Genomic DNA, 24,532 nt, shown 5'->3' on the forward strand with positions numbered 1-24,532 from the left:
CATATTTTTTGTATTTCTGTAACAAAGCACTGCTTTTTGGACTTACCACTGTAGTTACCTGGAAATCCAGCTGACTTTAACTGCCTAGTTAAACTGTAGAGACTTGGAAAACTGGTTCACCTTCCTTTCCCTCTCTTCCTTCTTCTCTTAATAAATATCTTCAAGCCTCAGACACAAAAGGAGCTCTTTTTTTTTTTTTTTCCAAATATCTGCTAATTCTACCTCCAAAGTTCTGTACAAGTTTAGCATAAATGCTTTCTCATTGACAACTGTCTTCCCTTTACTAATTTTAAACCATGTCTTACAACATTTGTTTAAATGGTGAATACCCATTAACAAGTGTTTTCTTGTGATTTATTTTTACAAGGATTAAAACAAACAGCTGATCAGGTAGTTTTACTGCTGTGTTCCCACATGTTAGTCTGGGGTACTTATTAACCATTTTAAACCCAAGGATATTAAATGAGAATTGGTGGGGGGGAACAGTATTACCAAGAAAAAGACATGCTCTGGTTTTTCTTCTGATTGCATAAATCTTGCACCTTTTAACAAGAAAAAGCAAAGGCAGATGAGGCAGAAGGATGGTGGGGAGGTAGTTTTCCCCACTAGACCCCGGCTACATTGTGTGGCTTTTCTAGCTTTTCCCCTCAGCAGTGCCGGATGTTGCACCTGTATGTGGCACACTCCAAGGCGGTGTGGAAAGAGAGATGTATGGTGACATTAGTGGACTGAGGACCTTGGATTTCCTGTGTGTACGTGCATGCCTGTGTGCAAGCGTGTCTACTATATGGAGAGACATTTGTCCACTTCTCTGATCTGTGGTCAGTAACAGATTCACTTGGGACCTGTTTCCAGCAAGGGCACCTGGCCATGGACAGAGACCTCCCACGAAGAGGGGACCCTCACCCGAACCTAGTACCTCCCCCATCTTTTTATATTGACTTGACACAGTTTCTCATTAGAAAGTTCACTTCCTTTTTAATTTTTTTCTCACACAGCCAATTACAGTTATATTGTCATACAATATCATTATAATATTTCAAAAATATTTTTAACTTCAAAAATACCACATATAGCAGGCGTGGTGGCTCCCACCTGTGTTCCCAGCACATTCTAGAAGAAAGTGCCCATGGCTTCTTCCATGTTGAGAGTATGCCTGAGGAAATGCTGCTTCCGTGTGCCTGTTGCCTTAAGATACCGGTTGGTGGCTACCAGGCGTCACCATTAAACAGGATCTGTATTTCCCCCCTGGGGGAGCAGATACTGTTTTATAGTTGTAACCGAAATGACTAATGTTAACCAAATAAAATCAGAAGGGCACACCCAGAACCAAAGCTAATGTTTGACTATGCCACTCTATTTCAGAGCCTTTATTTCATGATGGGCAATTTGTCATTTTTCATATAGAGATCTAGGTTATTCTTGTATAGTGTAATTTGACAGACCACAAGAAGGTCTTGCTAGAGCCGAGTCCCAGAAGCGTGTACTCATGGGTAATATGACATAGAACAAACCGTATGATTACCGTGTAACCATGACTTACAAATTACTAATGTAGTTTGAAATGGAGGAAAAGAATAGCAGGTACACACCGTTGTAATTACTGCATAAACTGGCTGTGGTGGTGCGTGCCTGTATCTCAGCACCCAGGGAGGCTAGGGTTAGGAGGATTGCAAATTGGAGCCTAGTCTGGGAAACTTGGTGAATTAGTCTCAAAATAAAAAATAAAAATGGATGGGGATGTAGCTTAGTGCAAAAGTTCTGGATTCAACCCCTAGTACCACACAAATACTAATACTACACTGCTACAGCAATGATAATTGTGTAAAGTTGTATGAGGGAAAATTCTCTTTTTGGTAGAAATTTAAGAAAATTAACAAATAAAACAATATTTACACACCAATTTTGGATTTAAAAATAAAGTATATGTGAGTCTCTATTAATTTTGAGCTGTCTGTATTTGGTTTTATGCCAAATAGAAAGTAAGCTGAAGAACATCAACCCAAAGATAAGGTGTTTTTATTATACTCTCAAATTTACCATTATCTAATTGTGATTTTGAGCCAAATTCATGATCAGCCTTGTTCTCAGTTTCTTCATCAAGAAAATGGGACTAACACTTTTGTATACTAGTCTAGCAATATGTAGATAAATAGGAAAGGTATATGAAAGGTATGATTGGGTGAATAGAAACATAAGTTTTCCAATGTATTGAGTCATATTCTAAATAACACACAGAATTTATTATCTATAGGGATTCTATTATGAATCTCTTTGCAATGCAAGATTTTTATAATAAAAATAATCATCTATCAAACTGCCTGTTCATATATTCAAGTATTGGCACAAAAAAGTTGCTTTGTGAATATTCTGCCTAGGTTTCCTACTTAAACTTGCATTGGTAACTTTTTCCCCTTGTTCTGGATATCGAATCCAGGGCCTTCTCACTAAGCTATATCTCCAGCCCTTTTTAATTTTTTTTTTTTTTAGTTTGAGACACAGTCTTGCTATGTCACCAAGGTGCCCAGGCTGGACTCAGACTTGTGATCCTCCTGCTTCAGCCTTCCAAAGTGCTGGGATTACAGTCATGCACCCAGCTGCATTGATAATTTTAATATTGTCCCTAGGCAATATTTAGGGCCTACTACTTTCCGAGTATAGATACAGAGCTCAGTGCAGGCATACTAAGTAGTTATAAAAATGAACACAATGCTTACAAAAGTGGGCAAATATAAAAGAGAACAAATTATTTGCCTTTTTGTATCATCACTAGTTTTTAAAAAGGCCTAACACATTTCACATGTCCAATGTCTAGAGCATTTTTTCATATAGAAAAGGTAACATTTATATAAGTTCCTTTTTACGTTGTCCATAAACATTTGGGAGTTAATTCAGATTCTTTAAACTTAAATGTTTAAAACTTATACCAATCTAGGGGTACAATGCACAAAGCCCTGGGTTCAATTGCCAGCACCACAAAAATAAATAAAACCTTGTAAAACTATTCTGTCAGGCAGATAACTGGTAATTCTAAGCTATGGCTATGTAATTCTCCACAAAGGGAAGATCCCTGAAAACATCCACTGTTTTTGATCACGTGAAATAATAGCGATAGAGCATTTATGTAATCAGGTACATTTCTAAGTGCTTTTTTTTTTTTTTTTTTTTTTGCTTTTTTCCGGTACCAGGGATTGAATTCATGACCTTGTGCTTGCTAGTCAGGCGCTGTGCCGCTGAGCTAAATCCCCAACCCCTAATCCTCATTTAACTCTTGACGATATTGTCACCATTTTATAGATGGCAAAACTGAGGCCAAGGTAGGGATTCAATGACTTGTATGAGTGCATTTGTTGCTCCAGGGATGGGGCTAGGATATGAAGGCCCCCAATCCTGGAGCCTAGGTATGTAGCCACTGTCTACACTGTCCCCTCATGGGCCCATGTACTCGCTTAGACATTTGGATTATGTGAATTCTAGTCCTTAAACATTGCCACATAAGAATCTAATTCCATAGGTTTTTAATTCTAGAAGTACAGTTCAGACCCATTAACTACTAATAGAAAGGCAGAAATAGCTGTGGAGCAGTTTGCAGAAAGCTCTGAATGTTGGAAAGGAGGAAGGAGGGAGGAGAAGGGAGCGAGGAGGGAGGAGAGGGAGGAGAGGGGAGCGAGGCAGAGCAGGGGTGGGGGTGCGAACAGTGTGCCAATGGCTTCACGGTGGGTCTGCACTTCCACTCTCTCCTCTCTGCCAGCCAGTGCCCGTTGCTCACTAGGGTGGTTTATGCATTTAATGCTGGCTTTAGCTAACCCCTTGTTAGAAAAGAAGAACCCAAGAAAGAGTATCAGGGTAGAAAGAACTTTGATTTTGTTATCAGATCCACATATACCTCAATTCTGCAACCTTAGACAGTTTACTTGACTTTCTGAGCCCCAATCTCGTGATCTTTAAAAAAGGGTGATAAGAGCTAACCCTGATCTAGTTCTGATTTTATGCTTGTGTCGGTGTAAGCCCTTGGCATGCAGGGTCTCACTCCGTGTGATAGTGATCATCATTGCTGCCCCTGTTCTCATTTTGCAGATGAGGGTCCTGAGAAACCAAGACTTTAACTCACTGTTATGGTTTGTGTCTAGATGTCCCCCTAAAACCTCATGCAGTCATGCACTGGGCTTCTAGAATTTTTCAATGATTCATGGTCCAATGCTGGGACTATGAGTGTGAGTGCTACACTCACCCTAGGATGGGCAGCCTGCATACAGTATAAGGGAGGGGAAGAGGCTTGCTCTCTGGTGCTTCTCCCTTTTTACTCTTGCTGCTTTTGCTGTTTTCTGCCGCCATGAACTGTTGCCCTCTTCCATGTGCCACTCTGCCTTGGAGCCAGCTGAGCATGGACTGAAACCTCCACAAACTGTGAACTAAGTAAACATTTCCTTCCTTAATTTTGGACATCAGGTATTTTGTCTCAGCAATGAGAGAAAAGTAACCGAGACACACGCCTGTGTCATAGGACCACATCACTGAAAAGCCAGGACTCAAATTCAGGGCTCCGACTACCTCTAAGTCAAGCATGTTGAAACCATACATCAGAGCTCTCCGAGGGAGTATCCCTGGTCTGTCTTCTTCCCAGGAGGGAGAATGACAGTTGCCACGGAGCCAGCCTTTCTCTTCTAGTGCTGCTCTCTCCTTTGGCTGTCAGTGAAGCGCACTCCACAGCCACTGTTCCAGAAGCACGAGACCTGCAGGAGCAGCACAGCATCCTCCTCTGGAGTCGCCCCGGGTGTTAAATGATGGCGTTCAGCAAATGTCTTGTGCGTAGAGCTACTCAATACAATGGAGTTTGAATTTAACCATTTTTAATTCTATGACAACCTTTCAAATGTGTTGTATTTGCAGTAATAGGATACATGGTAACACAATTAATTCTAAGTTTAAGTGGACGCAAAGAGCATGTAATCTTGCAGAATTTCCACCTGTCTCTCAGAGACGGGGAGATTCTCAGTCCCCGTGGGCATGCGAGGGCTGAATCGTTCCTGGGGTTTTGTTTGACTCGGTGTCCATGGTTGCTGTACACTTGGCTAAGCCACTGTCTTAGCTGTCACACTCAATCACTGTTCAGTGGAGATGTGTAGCCTCCTAGTGCTGAATAATCATGTGGCTTTGCGTGATATGCCCACCCTTCCCACTGTCATTGTCCCTAGGACAGTGCTGCCTACAAAAATGGGTCCTCTAAATACAGTGTCTGTTATCGATTAGCTGATGTCTATTAGCTTGTTAAGGGAGAACTCTCAACACATTTATTTGACAAATATTTATTGTCTTTGGAGTACCACAATTGGAAGATCCAGTAGCAACCAAGAAGAGACAGACTCTGCTCTCTTAGAGCTGACACTTTAGTTGTGGAAGAAAGACCTAGGAAAGACGATGAACACAGTGTGTCTTATGGAAGGGGGATGTTTACATCAACAGAAGCTTTGGCCTGGCTGGTGCTCCACTAAGGTTGTCAAGACATAGAGATTCAGATAGTTCTTGGACCTTTTGGTTTTTTATCTGCTGTCTCCTTTTAAATGCTGCTCACACCTCCAGGTGCTTAGCAGAATAGTCCTAAAGTCATTGGTAAAAAACCCTTTATATTCATCTGATTAATACTAGGACATAAGAGCTACTTGCTTTTCCCATGAGGACTCAGCCTGTGCTTTCTAGCGATGGCTGAAACTCCCTGGCCTTTGGCTCTCATCATCTCCCACAGAAAGTATGAGATGTGGACAACTCACAGCCATGCTCTGTGGTCTTTTGGAGCCTCATCTTCTGTCCCTTACTTACCTGCTAGATGATCCCAGCATGCTTTGCGAATACCTGTCTTTGGTAACAGCATCCCTGTGCCCTTTCTCCCCTGCCTTGCTGGGTTAAGAGCCTCAAGGACTCTGCAGGGGTTGCTGCTGTGGCCCTGGACGCCCAGGCCAGCTGTGGGCCGCAGCTGCTCAGTTAGCATGTGAGCGAATGCACATGCAAATATTGTTTTGTCTTCTCCTCCGGCACTCTTAGCAGAATTCGGTAGTGACGTTTGAAAATGGCCCAAGTCTTACCAACCAGATTGTCAGTAGTTCTCACGTGTCGGTGAATCCAGAGAGGTCTGAATTTAAATGAGATGCTTAGATGCCTTGGCAGGTCCTTAGCGTGCTTTCAGATGTGGTGCTTGTGGCCTGTCAGTTTGCCAGTGATGACAAATCAATGAGACCACAGAGTCAGCCTGATGGGCTTCGTGGCGGCAGCTGCTTCCTTTGAAACATTAAATTAATTGGCAGTATTTCATTCCAGGTGGATGAGTAGTGTGGTGTCAGACACCGTAGGCCCTTGCTCTCTGTCACACATTTCTTAGGCTTAACAGCCTGTAGCAGTGAGAGTCACGCTGACACATCAAACCTGTGTGGGTAAAACAGCTTCTACTTCTTGTGTGTATAATCTCAGTTCATCGATCATAGATTTGATTTTTGTTTTTTTAATCCAGGGCCTTTGTACTGAGCTATTTTTATTTTTAGTTTTGAGACAGGGTTTCACCAAATTGCTAAATTTTCCAGGCTAGGATCAAACTTTTGATCCTCTTGCCTCAGCCTCTCAGAGTGCTGGGATTACAAGCATTTACCACCACACCCACTTTCATTGATTTGCTTAACAGGGAGCAATTTTGGCCTGTTCACCATCCCACCCGCATGGTGGTTATCACAACATTTTAGAGGCTGTGGTGATCGTGCATCTAGTGGATGGAAGACAGGGGTGTTGAGAAATCTTCCATAATGCATAGGACAGCCCCCACAACACAGAGTGATCACCCCTAAACGTCACCAGAGCCCAGTGAGCTGCAGGATGTATGGTTGAATGATACCTCAGGTTCCTCTGCAGCTCAGATTCTGGGATTTTACGAAACTGGATAATGTACGTGACAGACTTTGATGAAGTGCACACACTACATCACGTCGCGGTTACTGTTCCGAGATAGGAATCTTCGCCGCTGCTTCTTCCTTCCTGGCATCCGCCCACTGCAAGTCTTGCTGTTCCGCGGCAGATCCTCAAAGGCTGAGGTCAAGGAGCCGAGACAGGGGCAAAACTAGGAGCCACTCCATTTGCAGAACTTCGGAGCCTGTTACCCGGGAGGCATGCATGTGCTGAAGTTTCACGTTTCGGTTTTTTCCCCGGCGTTACTCCATCAACCTGTTGAGAGACAATCTCAGCATGTAAAGCTTATTTAAGGGGAATGAGATAACAGATCCCTAGCAGGTATTGGTCCACTGCCAAACACCCGCAAAATTCCCAGCCCGCCCCTTTCTGGCAGGTGGCTTCTTGCTTCTTGTGATACACAGCCAGGATTCCTGGGAACCCACAGCAAAATGCTTCATTTTCAGGGATGTGTTGATAGAAATGCCTGGGAAAACAGAGCCTCTTGGCTCTGCATCTGTTTATCAAACACAAGCACTCACTGAACGATGTGCTTTGCCATAACACGGTCGGTGCAAGCGTCAACACTGTGAAGACCCGAACTGCATGAACTCTGGCTCAGCCTCGTGGCGGGGCAGGCAGAATGGCCAGTCTCCTGTCTCCTTCTGCTTTCAGGGTTAAATGGAGGAGAGTCCTGGAGAGATGTGTAGGTGTCCCAAGGGCCGTGCCATTCAGTTAACATGAGGCTAAGAGAGAAAAGGGGCCTGCCTGTCGTTGTTGGGGCGCGCAGGTGAATTCCGCCCCCCCGCCGTGCTAGGCCTCCATTTTGAGCGGCGTTCCCTTTCCACTTTCCAGCCGGAGTTCACAGAAATGCCCGTGCCAGAGGCCCGCCTGCTAGTGGGAGGGTTCTGGCCCATGTTTACTCTAGTGGGTGGTGGTGACCTGGCACTGTAGAACAAGATTAATGCTCGGGGGAAGGCCGCAGCTTGGAAACCTCTAGCCGAAGCTAGGCTTTTTCTCTCTCACCCTCATGAGTGGTAATATCTTCCTTCGTAAAATATCTCTGTAAATCATGAGGTATTCTCAACTTTTACTGGAACTCTGTCTCTAAAACTTGAATTGTGGCCTTTAAGTCATATTCTTTAAAATTATAGTGATAGAACCAAGCATGGTGGCACACACCTATAATCCCAGCACTTGGGAGGCAGAGGCAGGAAGAATATGAGCTGGAGGCCAGCCTGAACTGCATAGTGAGACCCTTTTTCAAAAAGCAAAACTGAGAAGTAATAATGATATTAACTAGTAACCTCTTTAAACACGTTGTGTGAGAGATATTGCCAAATGTCATGTAATCCTAGAAGGAATCCACTGAAATACATGCTATTGCTGGGACCACCTTAGAGGTGTAGAAATGTCACCAATGTGATTTACCTCATTGGACAGGACTAGTAAGTGATACTGTCATGATCTGAACTCATATTTTTTTTACTCTAAAAATCTCTGCCCTTAACAAGTAGAGTATATGTTTTATTATCTCTTTACTGTATCTATGTTAGGTCATGCTTTAGAAATGGTTATTAATAAAAATAAAATCTTATGATATAATTAAGAAACATCAAAATAGAAATCTAATCATAAGCAGAGAGAGTATTACTTCTTGCATAAACACATTAAAAATATGTTAGGGGCTGGGGATTTAGCTCAGTGGTGCAGCACCTGCCTGGCAAGTATGAGGTCCTGAGTTCAATTCCTGGCACCAAAAAAAAAAAAAAAAGTATAATTCCTCTGAATTAAATTCCAGCTAGTGATGGGAGACATTGTATGTACCCCTGTATTTGAAATGCAATATGTCAGTTGGTCAGCAAACAAAGCTTTCCCACGAATCCCATACTGAATGCACACACACACACACACACACACACACACACACCCTTAATAATTCTAGGTTACAACCATGCCTGTTTTAATCTTAGGTAAAGACTGGTTTGTAAACATTGGAATTATTTCCAAGTGCCCTCTAAAATGTCCAGGGTCAAAGTTAAAATCCTAATGAAAGACACTCTGAACCATACCAAAAAGGGAATTCAATTCCTTGACAATTTCTGCTTTCACTCGGAGTTTACCTTGAAATTTTGTTGTAACCCGACAAGTTCAAACTCAACCAAAAATAAAGAAAGCAAATGTCATAGTATGTAGTTCAGAATACTGATAGCTCAGTGGGCAGGTGTATTTTCTGTGCTGGTTTTCCATGCCATACCAAGTAACTGACTGGTTCCTGATACGCTGCCATGTCCTAGACGGCCAGCAGCCTTCCCTGACGATGATTGTGTCCCACTGTGTGCCTGGCTAGAGCATCCCACCTGGGGCGTTTGTCATCCATGTGGGAGATCAGCCCTTCGACACCCAGGATGGCAAGTCTCCTCAGGTTCGTTCTAGAGCAGCCTCTGCAAAGTACTGCGGGCAAGGGTTAGGTGCAGAAAAGGCTTGAGGCCGCCTCACCGCTGGGGTGGGGAACCACACTGCAGGCAGCTTACTTCCTGTGAATGGAATCCGGAGACTCCTAGGTGCCGGTCTCCACCAGAACTCACGGGCAGGGCTTCTCGCGCTGACCGGCTTACAACTGGCTGCAGTAACCTCTTGCCTGTTTTTCTGTAAGCACTAGAATCCTACATAGGTGCAAGATTCTTGCTTCAAGTTCAATGTCCTTGTTGCTTTTTGTTTTATCTTTTGAGGTTCAGATTTCTTAAACTAACATTCCTTGATCACTTGGTGCAAGATTTTGGGTTACAAGTCCTCACTGCAGCCCCGTGGGGACAGTCGTTTGGGACAGCTCTGGTGCGGACTCTGGGTCACGCCATCAGCTGTTAGGACACGGCCTGGAGGCTCATTAACTGAGAGTTTACATGACCGCTCTGTGCCTCAGTTTCCTCATCTGTGAGGCGACAGCCTAACAGTATCCACGTTGACACTATGGGGGTTGGGGTGAGTTCATGTGCAGAACGGCACAGAGCTTCACTTGCCACATGGCAGATGCTCACTACAGTTTAGCTGCTATCATCATTTTAAAGATGAAAAATTTGAGGGCTGGGGATATAGCTCAGTGACATAAGCGCCTGCCTGGCAAGTGCAAGGTCCTGAGTTCAATCCCTGGTACCGCAAAAAAAAAAAAAAAAAAGGATGAAAATTTTGAGACTTAAAAGAGCTTAAGTGGATTTTTCCCAAGGTTCAGAGCTAGTAAGTGGAAGAGCTAGGGTTTGGATCTAGGGTTCTCTGATTCTAGAGACTGGTGTGGAACCTAAATCAGACTGTCTAACCCACCTAAAAACTGCCTCATGCTCAGTGGTTGAAATGGGGAAACTATGCTATTTATTCAGATATTTTGTTTTATTTATAGACAAGCTTCAGCTTTTGTGTTTTGTTTTGTTTTATTTTTGGTACCCGGAATTGAACACAGAATCTCTCGTTTGTTTGGCTTTTGAAGTCTGCTTATTGCTGTGTCCACTCTTCTACCCCAAACATCAATTTCACCATCTTTCAACATAGAATCTTTCTCACCAGTTCTCAGCACTGGCCGCTGCCGCCCATGTACACTCTCACCTTTCTAGAGTGTGTTCTAAGCTAATTTTGAAAGGCAAAATTCTGACAATGGCCTTTATTAGAAACAAAGTGTTAACTATTGAGATCTGACCCTTCTGGAGTAGTCTCTGGTCAGTGAGCATACGTACAAAAATCCTTTAACTTTCAACTTATGAGTATTTGAAGTATAACTCAGTAAACTTGGGGGTAAACTTCACAAGGACAAGGTCCATGGTAGCTAGCACAGTCCTCAGCACATAGTAGCTTCTTGGTAATGGTTGCTGGATGAATGAATTAACACCATCGTGGTGTCTCTTGAAATGTGTATGTGTTTGTTGTTTGGTTGGTTTTTGTTTGTGACAGGATCTCACTATGTAGCCCAGGCTGGCCTCAAACTCACAACCATCCTCCTGCTTCAGCCTCTCACCTGCTCTTGAAGTTTTAAGAAATTGTCACTCCTATATAACAGTGTGGAGCTGAGCCAACCCCACTTACCATGTACATCACCCAGGTTTCATAAATGTAACTATTGAAGTTAAATGAAAAACAGCTAAGATTTCAGGATTAGAAGTTAAACATCAGTCATTGCTCAACCTAGGCCGCAGAGGGGAAAGTGACAGCTACACTTAGCCAGTGGGACCTGTGTTAGTTAGCATAAGGGCAGACCAGGGTGGCCAGGCCAGCGTGTAATGGGCATTTTAGGCTTTGCGGACCACACCACTCCCATCTCAGTTATTCCCCTCTGCTCTTATGCTGCCAGGCAGCCATTGATTGCCTTTTTTTTTTTTCCTAAGGAAATGGTTTAATAAATAAAGTTTTATTCAAAATGCTTGGCAGACCATATTTGACCCACAGCTGTAGTTTGCCAGCCCTGGTCTAAAGCAAGCACAGTTGTAGTAAGATCAGGGTGCTGGTTCACCTTGGACAGAAGGGTTGCATGAGCTTGCTTGAAAGAATTAAATAAATCACTCTTTAAAAGAGCAAAACACATATTAATTGTCCAGATGAATGCAGTCCGTGGCAGCCTTCCCATACAAGCATATGTTCATCGATCCTGTGCACCTGTCTTCCCTCTCGCCCCTCCCTGAACCCCGACCCCCTTCCCGTCCCCAATGATCCCCTGCTACTTGCTTTATTTTCCCCCTTCTTCTACTTTCAAGTCATCTTTCTTTTCCTCAAGTTTCTGTTAAGAAGAAAACATGTGAATCCGACTTACTTTGCTCATCACTTATCTTTTAATATATCTAGGCTTTGGCGTTGAGTTTATCGAGCAGGGCACTGTGTGTTTACTGAGCCGGGCCATACGAAGCATGCAGGGAGGCGATGGAGCTCGTAGACCTAAGGATCTCCTGTGCTAAGGACTCAGTGTGCCATTTTTAAGACCTCTAGTGAAATCCTAATCTCACTGACTCTTATTTTTGTCCTTTTTATATCTCTGAGTCACTTTTTTTAGGGAGTGTGTGTATGTGTTAGTTAAAGTATACATTTTTTAAAATACCATTTCAACCATCCATAAGTGTATAATGCACTGGCCTTAAATATATACATACATACTGCTGTGCAAGGATCGTCCATCTCCAGAACTTTCTCATCTCTGAAACTCTGTACCCCGACATTAATTCCTCCTTTCTCTCTTCCCCGGCTCCTTCTTTCTAGTTCCTGCCTATTAACTTGACTACTCTCAATGCTTTTTATCTGACTTTTTTCTTGTCCAATTTTTATTTTTTATTAGTATGTGTGTGCAGTACAGAATGACTGCATTCCTCTTGAGGAGCGGGAATGTGTACACGACACCTCTTACACATTTTCTGTCCCCCTCCTCTCCTGCCACTCCCTCCCTCCCCTTCCTTCTTCTCTTGGTCCCCGCTCACTCACAAAGATCTATCTCCCTACTTCCTGTTATCTTTTTTTTTTTTTTTTTTTTTTTTTTTTTTTTTTTTTTTTTTGTAATCTGTTTTTTATGTTACTGTTTATTTACATTTTGGGTTTCTCATGTAAGAGAAACCATGCAATATTGAAACGTATGTCTGATTTATTTCACTTAATATTACAGTGTCTGTGTCCTTTTTTTTGGACACAGGGTCTTGCTATGTAGCTCAGGCTGGCCCCAAACTCATGGTGATCCTCCTGTCTCAGCTTCCCAAGTGCTGGGATTACAGACATGTGCCACCACACCTGGCCCACTTTTTCTACAGATGACTCAAGTTTATTCTTTATGGCAAAGTAGTACTCTACTGTGGTATGTAGCATCTGTAGATGATAAGATTTTCTTATGTAAATATCATATTTTATTTAACCATTCATCTGTTGGATAGCCATAGTCCACGCAGGCCACTTCCAAGGTTTAGGCTTCTTTCATGAGCACAATGTTCTCAAGATTCTTGCATGTTGTATCAGAATTTCATTCACAGCTGGCTAATATTCAGTTGTATGCATAAGTCAGGTTTTGTTCATCAGTTCATCCACTGATGGCCATTTCAACTGTGTCCACCTTTTGGCTCTGGTGAATGATGTTACTGAAACATTGGTGTCCAGTGTCTAAGCCCCCACTTTCAATTCTCTTGGGTACATACACCCAGATGTGGAATTGCTGGATAATATGTTAATTCTTTTTTTGTTTTTCTGAGACAGGGTCTTTCTATGCAGTTCAGGCTGGTTTGAGCTCACTTTGTAGCCCAGGCTGGTCTCGAACTCATAACGATCCTCCTGCCTCAGCCTCCCAAGTGCTGGGATTACAGGCACGTGCCACCATGCCCGGCTTCGATAATATGTTAATTCTATGTTTAATTTTTTGAGGAAACATGAGCCTGCTTTCCACAGGGACTGTATTCATTTACATTCCCACATTTCCTCCGCCATGACAAGGGTTCTGATCTCCCCACACCCTCACCAACGCTTGCTTTCTCTTTTTTCGCTTTCTTTTAAGAATAGACATCCTAACAAGTGTGAAGTACTGTCTCATTATGCTTCTTACTTGCTCTTATACAATATTTGTAGTTAATTTAAAAGACATAGCTAATTTAGATATTACGTTAATCAACAGATGGTGCAAATTACACACAGATAGGCATAGTGTTCACTCCTTCCTAGCTTCAGGATTTTTGAGACAACAGAATTCTAAGACTATGTGAAGAATAAGATATAAAGCACTCAAATTCATGGGACTAGGAACATAAAAGAAAACTGGGGCAAAAAAAAAAAAAAAAAAAAAAACCACTGCAGCCCAAAGTATATGAACATGGAAGTGTGTTGATGTCTCATACAATTATACAGGAAAGAACCAATCCTGAACTTCCTACTGGCCACAGAAAAAATGGAAAAGAGGGTCAGTGATACAGTTTGTTTATTCCAGATGATGGAGGCCTGGGGAAAAGGCTTTTGTTGGCTTGTGGATGTAAGAAATAAGCCATAAGTCTTTACAGTTTTGGAGATAATTATGCTCTTGACATCAGCAGATATCAGATTAAAAGCAAACAATTTCTGATTAAATTATTGGGGTTGGAATTGGAAATGCCTCCACAGCTTGACCATTATAAGACTTTTTAGATAAAAATCCCAGTTTTATAGTATAGTTAGGAAAACAAAATGTGAATTCCACGTATCTAAACAGAGCACTAGCCGGCATGGAGGTGTGTGCCTATAATCCTAGCAGTCTGGGAGGCTGAGGCAGGAGGATTGCAGGGAGGATTTCAAGCTCAGTCTAGGCAGTTTAGTGAATTAGTGATACCCTGTCTCAAAATAAAAACCAAAGGGGTAGGGATGTAGCTCAATGTGAAAGCCTTGGGTTCGATCTCTAATACTACAAAATAATAATAACAATGATAAATAATAATAAACAGCACAAAGTTCTATTCCTTTGGACATCAGTCAATGTTTTCAGTAGTAAACAGGTAAAATCTTAACTTGGGCTCGAACATGTTTATATGTGTCTGGCATGTTCTTTCCAGGCCACAGATTCCACATATATGTGTTTTTGTATAAATAGCCTTCTTAAAAATACATGCTCATCTTCCACTTGAAAGAAAGGAAAGACTTTCATGTTCAAATCTGATGCCGAAATTTCTGTTTCAGCTTAAAACTATAGGAACTAATACATGGTTTCCAAACATATACTAGAAAAAGTCTCACAATAATGAGAGCTGTTGTGAAGTTAGTTTTAAGCACTTGAAGAGGAAAGAAAACAATATAGGGATAGAAGCCACATCCAACAGATGTTTTTAATTTTAAAAAATGAGAAAATTTGTTTTAAAAATTACTCTAAAATTAAAAGAATTGGTCTGAAGCTTTATGGAAGTTTGGATGAAAGATTAAAATACATCTCTTAAATAAAGCATTTCTTGAGCATTTACAACATTGTAGGCAGAATTCAAAGTGCTTTCTAGCTAGTAATTGACTTGCCTGACATACTTAATGAGGTTAATACTATCGTTCACATCCACCCCCTACTCTTCATTTTTGGAGGCAGGGTCTTGCTCACTGCGTTCAACTCACTATGTAGCACAGGCTGGCCTCAAACTTGAAGCACTCCTCCTGCCTCAGCCTCCCAAGTGCTGGGATTACAGGAATGTGCCACCACACCTAGAAGCACTTGTATTTTATATGGAGGGAAACTGAGGCACAGAGCCTCTAAATGTCCTTGCTCCAAACGATGCAACTAGAAAGTGACAGAGCTGGGACTCTCACACAGCCACATAGCCTGGCTCCAAAGTCCACACATTCATTCATATACCTTCTTTTGACACCACCACAAATGAAACCACAGAGGACTGTTTTGGGCCAGGAGGAAACTCTCTCAGGTTTTTGTGTTGTTACATACAGTGTGAGTTTTTTTCCTTTAATGATATTAAACTCACCGTAATTAGTCTTGGGATTTCTGTTTAACAGTCTCATACAGCCGGGCCTGGCGGCACATGCCTATAATCCTAGCACTCAGGAAGCTGAGGCAGGAGGATCACTGTGAGTTCGAGGCCAGCCTGGGCTACAAAACGAATTCAAGGTCAGCCTGAACTGCATAATGAAACCCTGTCTCAAAGAGACGAAAAAAAGCCAACCTACAAATTTAGTAAAACATTGTCTCCAAATAGTCTCATACAATTATAGCATTGAATTTTAAAAAATGAGTAATGCTTCTGGTTCTTGTTAAATGATGAAAGCTTATACTGCCATTAAATGTGATGTTCTCTTTGTGTTTTAGTTTTTGTTTTTGAGACAAAAACTGTGTATTCCAGGCCAGTCGTGAGCTTGCTAAGTAGCCCAGATGACCTTGAACTCTATCCTGCTGCCTCAAAAAGTGATATTTTTATAAAGAATAAAAATGTAAAGGAATGCTTTTAAAATGTAAAGCAGTAGGAAGTAGATTTGTAAGAAGCCAAGCTCTATACCAGACCACATGATATCCCTACTTCCCTCCAAAAAAAAAACTATAAAAAAGGGAAAGTTTAATTCTGACATTGGCTTCTTGTTTATTTCTTAATTTCCTATAACATTTAATTGTCAAAAAGTAAAATAGGCTTATTTTTCCTTCTGTACTACCCTAGGGATTGAACCTAGGGCTTTTACCCTGAGCTATATCCCTGGCCCTATTTTTATATTTTATTTTGAGACAGGATCTCACAGAGTTACCTAGGTTGAGCTCAAACTTGTGATCTTCCTGCCTCAGCCTCCCAGAGTGCCGGGATTATAGGCCTGCCCCACCATGCCCAGCTGAACTTCATTTTGTAAAAAACCATTTGGAGTCTTTCATTACAAAAGCACAGCAATTCAGCTCTTGATGATCTCTATTTGTATGTTTATTTCTTGCAGTAGTAGAGATGGAACTTGGGCCGCACACACACTAGGCAGGCACTCTACCACTAAGCCATCCTGACCTCTTGATGAGTGTATAATTTAGAACCGTTTCCATGGAGCTCTGTCATATCAGGGTGAAGGTGGGCACACTTCTGACCAGCACTGTTATCCGTGGTACTTAATTTTATTTGAAATAAAATTGAAGTTCAGTTTTTTCACCACATTTGCCCATTGGAAGTCTCAATAGTAACTGCTGGGGACAGCTCTTCTCCAAGTTTGCCCCTCCATTCTGGAGGAAGAATACAACTAGACTCTGGAGCCAGAAGACTTAGAATCAAGTCCTCCCACCAGCCGGCCCTGGCTGTGTGAAATGGGCAGGGCGCTTAAGCTCGCTGGGTCTGCTTCCCCGTGGGCAGACTTAAACCACTATCCCTTCATAGGCAGAGGTGAAGAAGACGAGCCAAGAGCATGCAGGTGCCAGGTGCCAGGTCTTTGAATACTGTAGTGTGCTTTGCCAGAGAGACATTGCTTCACCAGTGCCTGCCTGAAATTCATCTAGCTCTGTGGACCGGCTGAGTCCAAATCCAAGGGGGGTTCACATCAGGAATGAGCCTGACCTCCGCAGCAGTGTGGACCTTGCGTTTGCTCCTTCTCATCGGCGTCAGTCCACAGCTCTGCGCGTGACCTACATAATAGCACCTCCTCCGAATTTTCCCCAATTGCATGGCTCCATTTCCATTCCTACGGTGGAAAAGAGTGCGTGTTAAAAAAGAAAGAAAACGGCTGTGTATGCCAAAGAGATAAACCGGGTTCTTAAAGTGTTCAGCGAATCGAGCTGAGTGGACAGAGCGGGAGTTCAGCACAGGATGCCATTTGCTGTAGGACTGTAGGCTTTTCACCAACGACAGCGCGTTCGCTGAGCCTCGCAGCTGCTGGAAGGCTGGGGAAACGGAAGCCCTTGCTCATTCCGCTTTTCCCCCTTTGAGTCACGTCTGGTTTTTGTTTGTTTTGTTGGGCCGTTTTAGGGCTGCTGCATGTGGAGAATGGCCTCCCCCTTCCCATGGAAGGACACCACTCCTATTTATAAGCCAGCACCTCTGGCGGGCCCAAAGAGAACCCGAGGAGCCGAGTTGGGGCTGAGGTCGGCGCAGGCTCCGCACTCACGCACGCTCTCCTCTTTCTCCCCAGGGGCCCTCAGCCGTGTATGCCTTTGACATTATGACCGCAGAGGATTCCACCGCAGCCATGAGCAGCGAGCCGGCCTCCGCGGCTGCGGCCAAGGTGCCCGAGGGCGTGGCGGGCGCGCCCAACGAGGCGGCCCTGGTGGCGCTGATGGAGCGCACGGGCTACAGCATGGTGCAGGAGAACGGGCAGCGCAAGTACGGCGGGCCGCCCCCCGGCTGGGAGGGCCCGCACCCCCAGCGCGGCTGCGAGGTCTTCGTGGGCAAGATCCCGCGCGACGTGTACGAGGACGAGCTGGTGCCCGTGTTCGAGGCGGTGGGCCGCATCTACGAGCTGCGCCTCATGATGGACTTCGACGGCAAGAACCGCGGCTACGCCTTCGTCATGTACTGCCACAAGCACGAGGCCAAGCGCGCCGTGCGCGAGCTCAACAACTACGAGATCCGGCCCGGCCGGCTGCTGGGCGTGTGCTGCAGCGTGGACAACTGCCGCCTCTTCATCGGCGGCATCCCCAAGATGAAGAAGCGCGAGGAGATCCTGGAGGAGATCGCCAAGGTCACCGAGGGCGTGCTGGACGTCATCGTGTACGCCAGCGCGGCGGACAAGATGAAGAACCGCGGCTTCGCCTTCGTGGAGTACGAGAGCCACCGCGCCGCCGCCATGGCGCGCCGCAAGCTCATGCCCGGCCGCATCCAGCTGTGGGGCCACCAGATCGCCGTGGACTGGGCCGAGCCCGAGATCGACGTGGACGAGGACGTGATGGAGACCGTGAAGATCCTCTACGTGCGCAACCTCATGATCGAGACCACCGAGGACACCATCAAGAAGAGCTTCGGCCAGTTCAACCCCGGCTGCGTGGAGCGCGTCAAGAAGATCCGCGACTACGCCTTCGTGCACTTCGCCAGCCGCGAGGACGCCGTGCAGGCCATGAACAACCTCAACGGCACCGAGCTGGAGGGCTCGTGCCTCGAGGTCACGCTGGCCAAGCCGGTGGACAAGGAGCAGTACTCCCGCTACCAGAAGGCGGCCAAGGGCGGCGGCGTGGCCGAGGCTGCGGCCCAGTCACCCAGCTACGTATACTCGTGTGACCCCTACACGCTCGCCTACTACGGCTACCCCTACAACGCGCTCATCGGGCCCAACAGGGACTACTTCGTGAAAGGTTAGTGGAGACCCTGTTCCTGGGGGCCCCGGAGCCCCGCTTTGCCTACCTGCTAGGCAGGGGGCCCCAAGGTGCAGCGGCTGGGGACCCTGAGCTGGTGGACGCTGAGGGTTTGGCGTTTGGCTCTGGTTCTCTTTGCTGGCCCTTAGGGCCCTCGCTTCTGTAGCTCCCTAGAGTGAAATGCACACAGATCGTTGTGAGGGGAGCGTAAATCAAGGGGCCCAGTTCTCCCCTGTGAAAGCCTAGGCCATGGGGTGAGTCCACCTGTCTCACTGAAGTTAGCTTAAAAATCTTCTTTCAGTTCAGCCTTGAAGATGCTGGTCCGGGCTGTGGTTTATTGTCGTTGTTTATGGGTAGTGATTAGGACTGACGTAAGCAAGCGTGACTCTGGAGATGTAACCTGGGCTCTGGGACCTGCTCTCCTAACAACTGATCTGCGACTTTAGTCAGTCACCTTACGTCCCTAGGCCTGTTTCCTCAAGCATAAAATGAGGAGAGGGGAGTAGGAGATCCCTTTCCAGGCCTAACTGTTCTACACTCTGAATGGGTTTCTCTCCTGAAGTTGCCATTGCAATCCTAGGAAGCCATGGTGCAGGGTGGTCTGTGTGCTAAGCAGACAGACATAGGTGCCCATCTAGGCTGAGACAGGACATTTGGAAGCGGCTTTATGAGCCCCTTGGAGGCCAGGCGTGTGGGCACTTGCCGCTTGGACACAGGGCACACTGAGTGCCCGGAGCCTGGGGGGAGGGAGGGCTGCCTCCTGCCCTCTGCTGCCTACTCATCCTTCTGTGTTACTCCCAGCAGGCAGCATACGAGGCCGGGGGCGAGGTACGGCTGGCAACAGAGCCCCAGGGCCCAGGGGCTCCTACCTCGGAGGGTATTCTGCTGGCCGTGGCATCTATAGCCGATATCACGAAGGAAAAGGAAAGCAGCAAGAAAAAGGGTATGAACTTGTGCCGAATTTGGAAATCTCTGCCGTCAACCCAGTTGCCATTAAACCTGGTGCAGGTCAGTATAAACTGGAGCCAGATTGCATTTCCTGCAGCCCAAACTCCAGCCCTCTCCCCAAAGGAGCCCAGGCCTCCAGGCTCCTCCTTGTCTTCACAGGGATTGCCAATCAGGAGGCAGAAAGAAGCTGGCAGATTAAGCTCCTTGTACCTTCTGTCAGCTAACCCCTGCCTTGTCCTCAGTCTGGCCTATTGTATCCCAAATATCAGACCAGTTTTTTGTTTTATGTTTTTATTTTCATTTTAGTGGTGCTGGAGCTTGAACCCAAGGCTTTGTGTATGCTAGGTCTTGCTAAGTTGCCCAGGCTGCTCTCAGACTTGCAGTCCTCCTGCCTCTGCCTCCCAGAGTGCTGGGATTACAGGTGTGCTCCACCACCCTCAGCATCATTACCAGTTCTGACAGTTGAGAGGGCTAGAAATTCCCCTTCAAGAGGAAATAGCACCATTTGTCCCCTGCTGTGATCTGAGCAAATAAGAACTCTTAGGGACAGGGCAGGAGTGAAAGTTTCTGCAGCTGCTGATTGCCTGGATTCTGATTTCTGGCTCTCATTTCCTCTTGCTGGATCAGTTGATCTAGAATAGTGGAGTCAGTTGAGCCAGGGACCTTGAACTTTGCTTTCACCTCCAGGGCCCACAAACCTGTTTGCCAAGGTTGTTAGCACCCTTGGTTACCTAATGGGAGGCAGGGCTTCAGGTCCTACGAGAAACTTTAACCCCGTTTGCTAAGTCCAGCAGCTGCCAGCTTTCAGCACACGCAACACAAGCCCGCCAACGCGGAGACTTCAGTCCTTGGTACCTGAGCAGCCCCTCCAGGCCACACGGTCCCTCCCCCCACAGGAGGGGAGGTCAGCGCTCAGCTGCTCTGAGTTTGCTGGGTTGAGGCCTGACACCTCTTCCTCAGCATCGAGGAATCTCTGCTGGAGCACCCATTTGCATGGGCCTCAAAGGGCTATAACGTGTGCTCCTGGGACAGGCAGCCTTCATTCGAAGGAATTGGTGATGGCTTTTTGTCCTGTGAAAAAAATCCTGCTGTCCCTACAGTGAAATGTCTCCTTGCACTGAATTTCCTTGTACGTGCGTTCTGAGCACTGTAAACTGGCTGGCCTAGCGCTTGCAGCTCCGTGAATCAGAACCTGGATGCACACTGGAGTTTTCACTTGTTGGGAAATGGACTTCTACTGAAGTAGCTTTAGATTTAACCAGAAGGAAGCATTGTTTAAAAAAAAAGAAAAAAAGAGGGCCAGGCATGTATCTCAGCAGCACAGCACCTGCCTGGCAAGCACAAGGTTGTAAGTTCGATTCTTGGTACAAAAAAATTAAATCAAATTAAATTAAATTAAAACACACACACACACACACACACACACACACACACACACACATCCATGTTAAATAAAAGAAACTTTGGTGATGTGAAGTCCACAGTAGAGATTCCTGAGGGCTGTGGGCCGAAGTAGTTCATACAACTCCATGTGACTTAAACTTATAACCCTCCCTAGCCTCTCATTTCTGATCGTCCAGGAAATTAGACCTTGTATTAGGAGAGGCACCTGGGCAGTGGTAAAATATCTTAGGCAGAGGACCAGTGGGAGATATGGTTGGAAAGGCAGGTAAAATATTTGGTTAAGGTTTTAGATATCTTTTACTGAATGGCTGTCCCATTGTTTAGCTTACAGTCATTTGTCTCTTTACCTTTGATAAAGTAAGTCTTTATTAGGGGAAGTGTACCTAGAGTTAGAGAAGAAACATAAATGAAAGGGTGATTTGTGTAGACATTTGGCACGCTTGCTTACCCTTTCAGCACACAAGGACACTCACACACAAACTCCCACGGATCAGGACCAGTCTCTTCCTTTTGCTTTCTTCTTATTGTACATTGACATTAATAATGGCTAGCTATTTGAATTTATGCTTGAAATGAGTCCTTTGGACTTCACTCATAGCAATTATTTGAATTGGCAGGTTCCTCTGGGGAAAAAAGTCATTCCACTGCTTCTATCAATGAAGAGCTTTCCATTTTTTAAATTGGGTTTTTCCCGCCTTGAATTGGTCACATTGAAATCTGAAACATAGGGCAGGAAAGATGTACACAACTCTGAGTTGTCAGGGTGAAATTCTCACCACCACCTGCTTCTTGAAAAGTAGTAAAAATGAAAAGAGTGACCCATCTGGTGCCGGGTGAGAGAGCGAGAACGAATAGACAGACTTATTCTCAGCTTGTTGGGCCTCATCTTGTTCTGAGCCCATCTTCCCAGGTCAGAAGCCTTTCTTGCTCCATTAGGCATCAAGGTAAGTAGAAAGGTTAGGAAATGTTTGTGCCGAAACTTAGTTCTAGATTTTCCTTCTGTGGTGCTCTGTTGGGAGACTCCATGGCTCCAGGGGACGTTACCTGCCATCTCCTGTTCCTTCCTCGCTGCGGGCCCCTTGGTTGCATGGCTTGTACTCGGAGAGCACGAGCTAGCACAGAGAGGATTGTCGCAGCTTGCCTGGGGTTTGTGAAATATCTCAGAGCAACTGTGGGAGCCTCCTCCACGACTGGCTGTGATGGATGGGTTTTCCCACTTCTTCTTTTGCAGTGGCCATCCCTGCCATCGGGCCCCAGTATTCCATGTTTCAGGCAGCCCCGGCCCCTAAAATGATTGAAGATGGCAAGATCCACACCATGGAGCACATGATCAGCCCCATTGCTGTGCAGCCAGACCCAGCCAGCGCTGCTGCTGCAGCTGCTGCCGCCGCTGCCATCATTCCTGCCGTCTCAACGCCGCCACCTTTCCAGGTAGAGCTCCTGCTGCCTCACTGACATCTGCATGTGGAGCCTCTCTATCATGCACTTGTTTAGTGTCCAACACTGCGAATTTATTTTTGCCTACTTCTATGTTAGAACTATGAGATTGGATGATATTTTTATTCAAAAAGTTGTTTTTGCATTGCTGGGGATTGAACCCAGGGCCTCATGCATGCTAAGCAAATGTTCCACCACTGAGCTACACCTTTAGCCCTTAAGAAAAAGTTTAATATAAACCATGACGGGAAAGAAACTTTTAATAAGACTTGTACTACTCTAACATCATTGTGTTAAAGATGGGAGGTGATATACATTTGTGATGCGTGATTTTACAGTGTCACAGTATTGTGTATTTTTAAAGTGTCCATGAAAAATATTCAGCTCCTGTTTTGAAGGAGCTGATGCACAGAGTTCAGGGAGATAGTTCATATTTTCATATTCCTAACTGTAGCTTAAGGAGGTTTCTGTAAAATGTGTGTATAAAATATGTCATGTGTACATGTGCGTGAAAAGATAGTACTGTGTAGGTACAGATGTTTTTACAGAATCTGCTTTATTCCCCTCTTCCAGACATGTCACCCCTATCCTAGCCCCCTCTCTTTTCCCAAGCTATTGTGACCTTTTGCCTTCCCCACTTTGCCGATATGTGCGATTTCTTCATCACACTTTTTCTGTAGTGCCCTCTCACCAGCGTCCTAGCGAAGTCCTCTCGCCTTGCTTTTCATTGCCGCATTATGACTTGGATGTGGCTGCAGATGACTTGGATGTGGCTGTGGCAGCCAGTAGGTTCGGTTTTAGGAGGAAGATGCCCCAGACCAAAGGCTCTGTCGCAGGCTTCTTTGCATCTTCGGTACATAGCAGACAGGGAGTGCATCTGTCTCACGGAGATGCTCTTCTCTGGGAGGCAGTGAAACATAGCTACGCCACCACCAATCACAAATACTCAAGCCCCGGATCTCTTATCTAACTGAATGAAAATTATCCAGGCTCAAGGCCTTGAAGGTTCCAGTTCAACTGAACTTGGCTGGGTTCTAGAATTGATATTTTGTGCCGGTGCCTGATGATTCTGAAACAGAGCCAGGCTGGTGAAGAACCCGATGGGATGCTATTCCCTCGCTCTTGCCTAGTCTGAACCCAGTCTTGACTGTTATTCAGAAAGGGTTAAGTCCACTAATTTATCTGTCACTGAGTATTCTTTAACTCATGATCTCTTAGTACAGAAAAAGAAGTGGATTGTAAATGACTCACATTGTACAATGACAACTAAGTGTAGTTATTACTTGGGAACCAATTATAAATGTCCATAATAACTTAAAAGTAAAATTTAGTGCATGGAAGATAGTTTCTCTCTTTTAATGCTTTAATCCACACAAAATCATACATATGTATGGAGTACATTTTGATATTTTAGTACATCTGTATAAAGTGTAATGATCAGATCGGGTAATTGGCGTATTGATCACCTTAAACATTTGCCATTTCTTTGTCATGGGAGCATTCAGGACCCTCTCTACTAGTTTCTTAGAGATTTATGATTAGTTGTTGTCAAGTGTAGTTATCCTACTGTACTACAGAACGTAGGAAGTTACTTCTTCCATCCAACGGCATGCAAAAATTCCTTCATTCTTCTCTCCTGAGAAACTTGTGAACTTTCGGTTCTAGTCAGGTCCAAATCCCAGGCCCCTCATCACCCTCGCTTCCACACCCTCCCTATCTCATTCCCGTCTGCACTAGGTGTTGCCGTCACAGCCCTTATTCGCAGTCGTTGCTTACGAATTTGCTGAGTTGCAGCCATTGTGAGCTGCTTCCTGTGGCAGTTTGCTTCTCCTCATGCAGAACCCCCGAGCTGCCTGCTTGTGGGGCCATGGTGCCCTCAGATCTGAGCATCCTATCCTTGTCTGGGCTCTGACGTGCTTGGCTGTTGCCGCTTCTAGGATCTCTGCCCTATTGCAGGAGAAGGTGGGGCATTTCAAGCACCACTGATTGGCAAGAACACCTTTCCAAGTCACTCTGGAAACATCCTGGGGGAGGGGGCTTCCGGAGCCTTCCTGTGGCATGCCTCCCATCATTCTCCCTGCTCGGGGACCCTGTTTTGCCTTTTTATAT

At 45.1% G+C, this 24,532-nt stretch overlaps 1 protein-coding gene across 4 annotated transcripts in view; it reads left to right on the top strand.

Moving 5' to 3' along the window:
• The window catches only part of Rbm47 (RNA binding motif protein 47), a 159,608-nt gene that overhangs the window by 129,482 nt on the left and 5,594 nt on the right, over window positions 1–24,532 (top strand). For all 4 annotated transcript variants that reach the window (XM_005391951.2, XM_005391954.2, XM_005391952.2 and 1 more), the window contains 3 exons: window positions 17,479–18,634; window positions 19,436–19,642; window positions 22,218–22,417. In XM_005391951.2, coding sequence (XP_005392008.1) covers window positions 17,509–18,634; window positions 19,436–19,642; window positions 22,218–22,417 — 1,533 coding nt within the window. In that variant the 5' untranslated portion in view covers window positions 17,479–17,508. The remainder of the gene's footprint in view (window positions 1–17,478; window positions 18,635–19,435; window positions 19,643–22,217; window positions 22,418–24,532) is intronic.

The sequence above is a fragment of the Chinchilla lanigera genome, unplaced genomic scaffold (genome assembly GCF_000276665.1).
Source record: "Chinchilla lanigera isolate Chin_1 unplaced genomic scaffold, ChiLan1.0 scaffold00042, whole genome shotgun sequence".
Taxonomy (NCBI): domain Eukaryota; kingdom Metazoa; phylum Chordata; class Mammalia; order Rodentia; family Chinchillidae; genus Chinchilla; species Chinchilla lanigera.